Genomic DNA, 12,328 nt, shown 5'->3' on the forward strand with positions numbered 1-12,328 from the left:
CTCGCCCCATCCACCGTTATAGACTTTGTCCATACAAAATTATCGACATTTGTATAAAGCGTAGACTTTGACCTGGCCATTCTCTGCTCCTTAGAGTCTATTTAGTTCATGGATGAGCCCCAAAGTATTCTACTTAGAATACTTATCTAAAGTTTTTTTTTTCTGGAATGTCTCACTGAGATTCTTAAGACATTACTAATAAAATCGCAAAGTTAAGTTCTAAGAACTACCCCTACAATATCCTACTAGAAGTCATGCTCATTATCTTAAGTATTACTCGAAAAGGTTTGTATAAGGCATTGTGTTTAAAAACTTCAGATTTTTTTTCCCATTTCATTCGGGTATTTTTAAGATAGGGATAGGGATTTTTAGAGATAACTCCATGAATAAATTTTAGTAGTTTTTTTTTTTTAATTCTCCGATGTTTTCTTTGCTAGCTATTTCTTCAATCTTCCAATTTCAAGCACCCTTACTTCATGCACTATTGTAGAGTGTTCAAATTTAATTTTCAATATATACGTAATATAGAAAAATGAAACCTATACGGATTTGGCGCGGATTTTTTCCGATGCTTCTTGTAACAACCCTGTAAATCTCGAAGTGGTTCTTTTGGGAATCCTTGACAAATATTCTTCAAGAAATTGCAGACAAAGGTACTGAAAAATTTTCTGAAAAAAATCTCTTAAATATTTTTTGAAGGAATTCCTGGAGGATGATTTGGAACAAAACCTAGAAAAACTCCTGGAGACACTTCTGGGGGGAATTCTTGAAAAAAAATCTTGTCAAATATCTGAAAGGTATTAGTATATAAAAATCCTTGAAACAATTGCCCTAGAGGAAAGAAATGTCAATAAGTGATTTCTAAGAGAGCTCCTGAAATAATCTGTAAAGGGTGAAGGGACGCTTTCGGAATCGTCATCGGAAAAGAAAATCTGAAAAAATCCAGGTTTCTATAAACTTCTAGAGAAGTTTACGATCCGACTCCTGAATGGAATTTCCGAAAAAATATAAGGGAATTCAAGTCTCAACACAAATTTCAAAAAGCATTCCGGCAATAACATTTATGTTTCTCAATGCATCGTTATGCATCGAAGACATTCTTCTCAAAAGAATTATCGTTCCGATTAAGAAAAAACATCCGAATAAAGTTCAATATAAAACTAATTTCCTTCTGATTTTGCCATGACAGCACTGGCCTTGAATGGGTTTTAGAAAAGAATATCCTTAGAAGAGACGTGCAATTTTGTGCATTTCTATCTCGAGGCCTTCATAATCTTCTTAGTAAACGTCCTCATCATACTCATTAAAATCTATAGCATTTTGAGGATAGTTTTAATTAAAACCTTCGATTTCCATACGCTTAAACCTTACACACAAGATAGATGAAAATTGTACTTTCGGTATAAAAATAAATTATTCTGTATGTTTCAGATGTTTCTTTTGTCGAAATATTTAATTTAAAAAAAAAAGCTGTAAAATCTCCTAGAAGAGTTTATTCTTCAATCACTTAACCTAATTTACAGTTTTTTTTTGTCCACTAGGGCACTGCGTGAGCGATTCCAATTAGAAGCTGTACTTCCTTTTTGTACAGCGCCTAAATGTATTCTATTCTTATTTTACTACATCGAATTGGTTGCCGTTGCGCTGCTTTCACTTTCTACCCTATCATGGTAGAATGATGAGCACAAGGATGTTGATGTGTGGATATTGGTTGTTCCTGTTTCCAGTTCGATTGGGTGTCCATTATGGGTTGCCGTTCGCCGATGTCTAAGTATCTGGGTCTATTTGAGCCATGGGCTTAGAAGAGGGTCAGTGTCAGCTGCTCTCAGGGGGAAAGTGCCGGGGCTGGGATCGAACCCACGACCATCATTTGCTTATGAAGCAAACGTGTGCCAATTGCGCCACGGGCCTCGGCAACCTAGAAAAATATATCAAGCATTTCTTGAAGACTTCTCTAAAGAAACTCCTAAATATATTTCTTTAGAAATCGTTGGGAGAAATTTTTCCCTGGAAGATTTTCTTGAGGAGAAAATTTGAGGGAATTTCTGACGCAATTTATTGAGGTACTCTTGGGAGAATTTCCGTAGAAATTCCTGTCAAAACTGCTGAAGAATTAAAGAAGATACTGGAGAAATCTCGGCAGATATTTAAAAAAAATCCATAGAGAAGTTTCAGAGATAATCCTTGGGTAATTTCTGATGAAATCTCTTCTCGAATTCCAGTGGAAATCCTTGCAGAAGTTTTTCGAATAATCCATGAAGGAATACTTGATGAAATCCTATGGAAATCCCTAATGTAGTCATAAGAAGATTTTTTTTTTGAAAATTTCCAGGAAAAATATCTGAAAATAAAACTCCTGGTGGAACTCCTAGGAATAATCCCTTGATTTTATTTAGAAGAATTCCTAGATAAGCCCCTCAATAAAATTTCTGAAGAAACTAACGGATGTTCCCGTTTAGGAATGTTTGAAGAAATTTCTGGAGGAATTTGTGAAGAAACACCAGTACATATCTCTGCAAAGATTGGTAGAAAAATCGTTTAAAATGTTTCTAAAGAGTTTTTGAAAAAAAAATCTAGGAAATATATCTAAACAAACTACTGAATGAATTCCTGATAGATTCCATTGAGAAAAGTCTTGAGATATCTATGGAATAAAAACGATTAATGTATGATAAAATACATGAAATTCCTCGAGACATTCCTGCGAAAATTTCCAATGTAATACCTGGAAATATTCCTAAAGCAAACCCTGGAAGACCAATTGAAGAAATTTCTTGTACGAATCCCTGAAGGTATCCCTGATAAAACAACGTTGTTTTTTTTTAAAGAATCTTTGGAAAAGTTTTCTAGCATGATACTCTAAAGGCTTCAGAGAAAATATTCCAAAGGAAATGTTTTTTTTTTTTTTGGAAAATCTCTGGAAGATTTTTTTAGAATTAAATGCCAGGAGATATTTTGAAAATAAGCCCATGGACAGTTTCTAAAGGAGTCCTTCCAAAAATTGCTGCAAGACTCCCTAGTTCAATTTCTTAAGAAATGCGCGAAAAAACTCCTGAACCAATTCATGCAAGATTTCTTAAACAAAAAAAACTTTGAAAATTGTCCCAGGAGGAATTTCCAAATCAATTATTGACGAAAATTTTCAGATGAATACTTAAAAGATTATTTGGAGCATCCGTGATGGAATTATAAAAAGAAACCTTTCAGAAATTTTCAAAACAAAAAATCTTGTTGTAATTTCGAAAGTCTTTTTGGGAGAAATTCTGAAGGAATCTCTGAAAGATTTTCAAAAGCAATCCCTGTTGAAATTTCAGAAGGCATATTTAGATGAATTTTTGAAAGAATCTCTGAAGAACTTTCGTCTGAAGGAATTCCTGTAACATTTTCTGGAGATTACCTGGAAATTGTATTAAGATGGTTTTCAGAAATAGCCGAAATTGATGTTCCCTGTATTTTTATATGAGGAAAATTTTCTTCCAGTTTTCCATGCAGCTTAGATAGATACAGTTTTATTGATACTATAGTATACTTCAGTAACTACTATAGTAACTTCAGGAATTAGATTGATTAGTTAGAGAATAGAGAATATGTCCCCAAAAACACATGCAAGGTCTGTGTACATTGTGAATTTCCGGAACGCAGCATTTACTTACGCCTTTCTTCTTAATAGTGCAACAATAGCAGGTTTTATTCGTTTCAGATGCTCATGTCCTGTTGCAAGAGCAACGGCAGCAGTAACTGTGAAAACACGATACTGAACAAGTTTCCATTGTGCTGTTTAAATTTACTTGACACCACAGGGCACCATCAGAAGAGATCAACTACGCTTGACGCCCTTCGAGTCACTTTTCACCTGTAGCGACTAAAGAAGATATATTTCAACTGCTTCATGAGTTAACCCACGAGAGAAGCAAGAATAGCACCCTTTCTTCGAGAATGTAAAACTTTAAAGTTTAAACCCACCTTAAAGTGTACCACCAGAGCTCTGCAGAGTGAACGGTGCTGTTCCCGGCTTGCAATAATCCATTGATGTCGAAAGTTTCACCAAGTATATAGTATGCACCCCGACGACGACGCAAACCGGGACCTTACCTACCGACAATATTGCATGCAGAGCTAAACTTTTCTACCAAACTACCAATAGCTAGCTGGTTTTGCTTCGGGAGGTCCCGCTGTCGGTCGCAAGTTATCCGAAAGTGAGCAAAGCGCGAACACGTAAGCAAAAATATTATTCTTTCATCCGGTTAAAAGTTTTGCCGGAAAACTGCGCTTCTACTTCCGGAGGAGATGGCAAATGGTGTGGGGTGAGGTTGTTTCTTTTAAAAATGAGAAAAATCTGGATGGAGGGCGCAAAGAAGAAAACTTCTGGAATTTTCTCTTCAAGTCTGCTCCAGGTGCACACATATAGCTTATTTTTAAACTGCTTAGTTGAAAGAAAATTTTACTCTCGCTTATTGCAAAAGTCATTAAAGTACTCCCACTTCCTTTGTTCGCTCCATTTCCCTTTACAGACTACAAGCCGCCGTGGTTGGCAATCGCCCAGTCAGGACAACGTACCACCGCTGTCACCAAAATCCGATGATTATCACCACTATCAACTGCAGCAGCACTGTATCCGTAGCCCCCCTCCGGTGGCTATTTACGGCAATGGAACGTTACCACCCGGTGCGGGAAATCAGTACACGCTAAATCCGTACAGCTGCAGTAGCAGTTCCAACGTCAACGGATACGTATCGTACCATCAATCTCAGTCCGGTCAGCAGCAGTGCTCTATATCTTCGCCGAAAAGTATTCTGAGGAACGGGCTCAGCACGTTTGAACCCGGTTACGCTGCCAGCAGTAGTGGAAACTATTCCAAAAGCGTCGACAGCAACTACTCGGACACGATGTACGGGATGAAGGAGGAAAGCTTTCGAAAGTCTGGACCGCCCGGTGGAGGTGGTGGTGGCGGAGTGATGACGAGCAACGGAAGCTATGGCAATGTGATGGTAAATTCGTTAAACTATTCCACGGCGACCAGTTCCAGTAACGAGCTGTTGGAGGATTTGCATCACATCGAACAGAACAGGATGAAACGGGGACAGCACATCAAAATCAGCTCTAGTTCGTCCTCTTCGATTAACTCCAACAACAACCTGGTGAACAACAACAGTATTATTGGCAGCAATAATAATATGTATATCAACGGGAATGGCTTTGAGGGGCAGCAGCGTGCTATTTGTGAAGGTAAGTTCTCAAATAACAATAGAGGTACTCACTAAACAGATTAAATTGCTGCGTAAGCCATGATTTTCTGCTTATTTGAAATGTTTCATGATTTTGCGAATGAAATAATCAAAGATTGCCTTGGCGATCGCGACGTTTAATCAGTTTAATCAGTTTACGCTGTTAAGTGAATCCCCCTAATATAATTGAAAAACTTATTATCTACAGCTTCCTCTTCAATTCATTAAGAAAGTTTGTCGTAAATTACCTACTTCTTTTGTAATCGTATGATACAGTGTTCAACGCATTTGGGGTACGCTGTTAATATTTTCCAGGAGCTTGAGAACTCAGCCAAATCAGGAACTACCTCAGAACTATCACTACTTAGGCCTGTCCCGGTCTCTACCCACAATCATGTACTTCGTCTTGGCAAAGTCGATTTCTCGCACTTCTATTTGAAGAAAAATACGGTGAAAGAGAAAGAGAAGCGACAACTCTGATAAACAAAGATAAATCACACGCTCACAGCTAGGAGAAATCCTGAAAACCATAAAGTGCACTGGGATTTTTTCCCGCGTAAAGAGCAGTCCCGGTTGCCCTCAGTATTTATCTTTCTTTATCGTGTGTATATTGGTGAGATAAGTGGATTTCAAAAGAGCAATTCATATGAGGTATGCGATTCGTGCGAGTCATTGCTCTTAAATTTCTGCTCAGAAAAGACATTATCTGTTAAAACTCACTTTTTTATTAAAACGTTTGCGTCGGGAGAACAGAAATTTGTCTTCAGTTATGTTGCTGGCTTTTCAGTCTTCTGGGAGAATCAAAACAACTATATGTTTTCTTGATCCGACGTTTCGATCCTTATTGGACCTTTTTCAAGGATTCGAAAGTCTAGTTGTTTTTTCGTTATGTTTGTTTGAACAGTTAACCGTCATTTATGTTCAGTTTTCTAGGAGTGTTTTAACTTTAGGAAAACTAGTTTAAAATATCTAATATCAGAATCCGTCCCACTGTGTGTTGCACTGGCGCAATAAATAAAATAAAAACCGGCAATAAAAACCGGCTGCATTTCAGAAATATCTTCAAGGGTTCTCCCAGGGTTTCCTCCAGGAATACCTCCAGGAATTTCTACAGAGTTTACTTCAAGAATTGCTCCAGAAATTCCTTCAGGAATTCCTCCTAAGATTCCTTCAAGAATTCCTCCTGGGATTCTTTGAGATGCTCTTTCAGGGATTCCTTCAGGAGTTCCTCCAGGGTTTCCTTCAGGAATTACTCCAGAGATTCCTTCAGGAATTTCTCCAGAGATTCCCTCAGGAATTTCTCCAGAGATTCCTTGAGCAATTCCTCCAGTGATTCCTACGGAAATTCTTCCAGGGATTTCTTCAGGAACTCCTCCAAGGGTGCTTTCAGGCATTCCTTCGGGAATTACTCCAAACTTTCCTTCGGGAATCTTTACAGAGATTCCTTCAGGAATTTCTCCAGGAATTCCTTCAGTAATTCCTCCTGGGACTCTTTCAGGAATACTTCCAGTTATTCCTTCGGGAATTCCTCCAGGGTTTCCTTCAGGAATTTTTCCAGAGATTCCTTCAGGAATTCTTCCAGAGTTTCCTTCAGGAACTCCTCCAGAGTAGCCTTCAAGAATTTCTCCAGAGATTCCTTCAGGAACTTCTCCAGAGATTCTTTTGGGGGTTCCTACAGAGATTCCTTCGGGAATTCCTCCAGGGATTTCTTCATGAACTCCTCCAGGGAACCCTTCAGAAATCCTTCAGGGATTTCCAGGGAATCCTTCAGGAATTCCTCCAGGTAGAGGTGTGCACCGCCGCGCCACGCCGGCGCCGCCGCCGATTTTCGGTTCACGCCACCACCGCTGATTATTTTTCGGCGCGCCGCCGCTTACCACGCCGAACTCAAGTTTTCTACGCCGATCTCAAAAACGCATTGATAAATTAAATTATTTCTTGAATCATTTCATTACAATATTTCAAGCAATGGAGTCATCTGCATACATAGCATTTGTAAGGTCGTTTTCAGCGGTTGTCAATTTTTTGGTCCACTTTTTCTGAAAAAGTCCTTCGAATTAAAACGAGTTTACAAATATACCGGGAGTTCCTAAAGATAACTGATGGCTGAAAAAAGATTGAAGATTGAAGAAAATGCTGGTGATTTTCAAAAAAAAGTTGATGTCGTGTTCATCTCCAGAAGAGATGAAATTTTTCCAGCAACTCTTTTGAGGATTCTTCCAGCAGTTTCGCCAAGCATTCCGCTAAGAGTTCCTCCGGGAACTCTATAAGGTCATTCGGGAAATCCGAGAGTTTCCTCCGAGACATCCTCTAGGAGTTTCTCGGGCATTACTACAGAAGTTTCACTGAGACTTTTTGTAGTGCTTCCTCTAGAAACTCCTCTAAGAATTACTCCGGGTATTCTTTTAGGAGATCCTCCAGGAATTCATCTAGAAGTCTAGAAGTTTTTCCTGGGAATTCCTTTAGGAGATCAATCCGGACGAATTAGGTTAAAGTCCTTCTTAAAAACCAAATACACACACAATTCCTCTAGGAGCACCTCCGGGAATTCCTCCACGATTTCTTCAACGAGTTTAGCCGGGAATTCCTTAACAAACTTCTACGGGAATTCCTTTAAGAGTTCATAGAAATTGTACTGGAAATACCAGAAGTTTCCTCTGATAATTCCTCAAGGAGTTTCTCTTGTAATTTCTCTAGGAGTTCTTCCGGGAATTCTACTGGGCTGGAAGCTCTTCCGACAAGTACTGTAAACTGGAATTCTTCCAGGAGTTTCTTTAAGAGTTCGCCCGGAAATTCTCCCAGAAGTTTCTCCGAACATTCCTCTAAAAGTTCCTGTGGGAATTTCTCTAGGGTTTCCTTTAGGAATACTTCCGGGAATTCCTTCCCTTCCGAGTTCCTTCGGGGATTCCTCACCATTTTTTTTTTTTCGAGAATTACACCAAGAATTTCACCGTGACTTTCTCTAAAAGTTCTTCCGGGAATTCCTCTGAAAGTTCTTCCGGGAGTTTGAATATCTTCGGAAACACCTTTACGAGTTTCACCGGGAAAGTAGTTCCCCAGGCAATTTCACTACGAGTTGCTATACAAGTTTTTTTTTCTAGAACTTGCACTGGGTATGCCAGGAGATTCCTTCGAGAAGTCCTTTAAGAATTTTCCCGAACATTTCTCTAGGAGTTCTCCCAGGAATTTATCTAGAAGTACCTGAGTTCATCCGGGAATTTCTTCACGAATTTCTTGGGAATTCTTCTAGGAGTTCCACTGGGAGTTGCTCTAGAAATCCAGCTGGGAATTCCTCAAGAAGTTTTTCCGGGAAATCCATTAAGAGTTCATCCGAGAACTCATCTATGAATACCTCTGGTAATTTCTGTACGAGTTCCTCCGAAAATTTCTCTGGCAATTACTTTACTAGTTGCTCTAAAAATATTTCTGGGAGTTGCACAAGAAATGATTGGAAATTCCTCCAAGAATTCTTCTATGATTTCCACCGGTAAAAGTAGTAGTAAGCAGTAAGTAATTCCCCCAAGAATTCCTCCGGAAATTCCTCTAAGAGTTCCTCCGGCAATTTCTCTAAGAGTTCTTCTAAGATTTTTTTCCGGAATTCTTCCAGGAGTTTTACCAAACGTTCCTCTAAGAGTTCAACAGGGAATTCTTTTAGATGCTCTTTTGGAAATTCGTTTAGAAGTTCATCCGGGAGTTCCTCTAGGTGTACCTAGAGGAATGGTTCTACGAGTTCCTCTGGGAATCCCTAAAGAGTTTATTCGGAAATTCCTCTTGAAATTCCACCGGGAATTCCTCTAGAATTTGTTCCGGGAATTCCTTTAGAAGGTCATTCTGGATAATTCTTTGGGCAGCTGATACACCATAACAAGTATTTCAACAAACTTTCAAAAAACATGCGAAAATAAAAAAAATAACTAAACCGTAATTATAAAAATGTCATTGCATCTTCAAAATGATAAGCTACTAAAAAATAAAGCACTGATATTGATTATTGGAATTAACAAAAATTTGAAAATTATGACCACGCCGTTTCACGCCGCCACCGCCGAAAATTCATTCGGCGTCACGCCGATCACGCAGCCGCCACCGGCTAAAAAAGTGCAAAACGCCGCCGCCGACAGATTTCAAATCGGCGCACACCTCTACCTCCAGGGAATCCTTCAGGAATTCCTCCAGAGACTCCTCCAGGGATTTCTTCTGAAATTCCTCCAGTGATTCCTTCTGGAATTCCTCCAGGGATTCCTTCTGGAATTACTCCAGGGATTCCTTCTGGGGTTCCTCCAGGAATTCCTTCTGAAATTCCTCCAGGGATTCCTTCTGGAATACCTCCAGGGATTCCTTCAGGAATTCTTCCAAGGATTCCTGCAACAAATTCTCCAAGGATTCCTTCAGAAACTCCTCTAGCAATTTCTCCAGGAATTCTTAGAGGGATTCCTCCAGGGATTTTTTCAAGAATTCCCCCAGTGATTCCTGCAGAGATTCCTTCAGGATTTCCTTCAGGCATTTCTTCAGGAATTCCGCCAGGGAATGCTACAGGAATTCCATCAGGGATTCCTTCAGACATTCCACCAGGAATTCCTTCAGGAATTTCTCCAGGGATTTCTTCAGGAATGCCTTCAGGGATTCGTTTAGGGATGCCTCCAGGGAGTATCTCTAGTGGTTCCTACAAGTATTTTTCCAGTATCTTTTCAGGAACTCCTGTCGGGGTTTCCCTACGAATTACTCCAGTAGTTCCTCCGGGGATTTCGTCTGGAATTTCTTTAGGGATTTTAGGCATTTCTTCATGGACTCTCTAGAAGATTCTCAGAAGAATCCTAATTACTCTGCTGAAAACACGTATATGACATCCCTATTCCCACCCAATTGGATTGTTTGAAGCCAACATCAATTGGGTTCCCCCCATTGACAATACATTTGGGTTCCCTAAACATTAGTACAAGATGCGGGAATCGAAAACGTGACGTCATCGCACCCTGGTGACTGGAAATTCTTCCAGGTTTTTCTTTTTAAGATCTTCCTTTAGGATCTTCTCAATGGATTCTCACAGAAAATCGCCTTGGGAATTTTCCAGAAATATCTCAAACTTTTATCCAATGATTCTTTCCGTAGAATATCTCCAGCGATTCCCCGTTTTTTTTTTCATTTTCCTCAAATGATCCTGCAGAAATTTATCTATTATTCGTTTAAAATATTCAAATTTAGCATTAGCATCAAGCAAGTCGCACAAATTGATAGGTGGTACAGTCCTAGACCGCCTTTATGAGAGTTGCCTCCTTCCCGTCCGTACCAAAGCACAAAGATTTGGGACTAATCTCTGACTCTTGGACAAGACTGATACAATCATCCAATGATCGATAAATGTCCTGGCCACGTCCTTGCGACTGCTGAGGGATGGTGAAGGATGATTACTTGGATATCTAAGAAAGATGTAGACAACACTACGATCTCTCAGGCCTATAGGGGATAGACAGAATGATCGGGACAGGCAAAATTTTCACTTTTCAAAAAATGTTCAACTAGCTGTAACTTTTCGAAAAGAGCATCAAATATTCTCAAATTTTTTGTATGTTGTGTATCAGTGGTCCAAATTTGGAAAAGATCGGGCAATTCTCCACGAAGTTATAAAGATTCTTGAAAATGGTAAAATTATCCGACAGCCAGCTTTGAGCTATTATATCTCCGGATTCAATGAACCGAATGCAATGAAATTTTGACCATTTATGACTTAAATAATGAGCCCTTTTACTTAACTTAAAAATTTTAACATGGAAGAAAATTATAACGATTAGATTATTTTTCGAATAAAACACCAAATTATCCAAAACTTCAATATCGTTCAAAATTTAAGATGCAAATTATAGTTCATTATATTTCCCGTCAATAGACATATATAAATGTTTTTTGAAGGAAAATAACCACATAGTCGCCAATAAATTGATTAGAAATAGACCAATTTACTGAAAAATCGTAAGTAAAATAAAATCGCTACAACTTTTTCTCTTGCTAAAAATTTCAACTCAAATCAAATGTTTTCCAGAGTTCATTATATAAGTCATTGATGATCAAAATTTCATTGAAATCGGTTCATTGAATCCGGAGATATAACAGCTCAAAGTTGGCTATTGGATAATTTTACTTTTTTCTTTATAACTTCGTGGAGAATTGCCTGATCTTTTACAAATTTGGACCACTCGTAAAAGATGCGATGCGACCACGTGCGATATGCGATGACTTATTTGAACGCATCTGTAGGGGACGGTTCATCATGCGGCAAATACACCCAATAATAGTCGTATTTCCTGTTAAGATTTCTAACAGAGAGATCAATAATGATAGCTCATACATCTCTATAGAATCACTGCTAACATTAGTGGAAGGCCTTGGCATATTGCACGCGATGACTTAATTGTTAGTGTTTTACTGTTTGATCATTGTCAACTATGTTGATCCTGTCCCTGAGTAAACCTTCATCGTCACCATTCAAACAATATTCGAATGCTCTATCCACCATTGTGGACAAACAAAACAACATTGCCATGTTTCATCTGCCAGCAAATTTCCTTCTTATTCATTGTACACGGTGAATACTGGTGCAGTTTTGATCATTGCATAAAACCTCTGCATAGCGTTTCGATCCATGTTTTTCTGTGTTTCTGCAATCACACTTTTCTCTTACGAGTTTCTGCAGTAAAATCGTTTCTCTTATGTTTTTGCCACTATGTTCCATTCTTTCTGTTGAGCTGACATAATCATGTGCTGATTCAGTATTACACAAATTTGCGTAATTTTTTTTTGTCTTATCGATCGGTGCGTAAAATTTACTCGTTGCGCTGTGTACATCAAGTTTCCCGTGTGGGTACCGACAACTAGTATTCGACTCCTGGCGGTCACTCGTTGGCACTCCTTGTCGAACCAACTATTATGTGCATCGTTGAGCCACAGCCATCATCTGTAGTTCTCCCAAGATTTCCATGTTCCCTCAAACACGTAACCTTAATGTCCACAGAAAAGTAATAGTTCTGAAATTGGTTGATTTTAGCACAATACCGATTATACAGCTGTTCTCATGTGTATGCAATAAATGTCATATGAACAAGCAAAAT

General features: G+C 38.8%; 1 protein-coding gene across 1 annotated transcript in view; it reads left to right on the plus strand.

Annotated features, from left to right (window-relative positions):
• LOC109403813 (uncharacterized) overlaps window positions 1-12,328 on the plus strand; it is a 171,699-nt gene that overhangs the window by 65,993 nt on the left and 93,378 nt on the right. The window contains exon 3 of the mRNA XM_062852821.1: window positions 4,512-5,226. Within this exon, the coding sequence (XP_062708805.1) occupies window positions 4,512-5,226 (715 nt within the window). The remainder of the gene's footprint in view (window positions 1-4,511; window positions 5,227-12,328) is intronic.

The sequence above is a fragment of the Aedes albopictus genome, chromosome 2 (assembly GCF_035046485.1).
Source record: "Aedes albopictus strain Foshan chromosome 2, AalbF5, whole genome shotgun sequence".
Classification (NCBI taxonomy): Eukaryota; Metazoa; Arthropoda; class Insecta; order Diptera; family Culicidae; genus Aedes; species Aedes albopictus.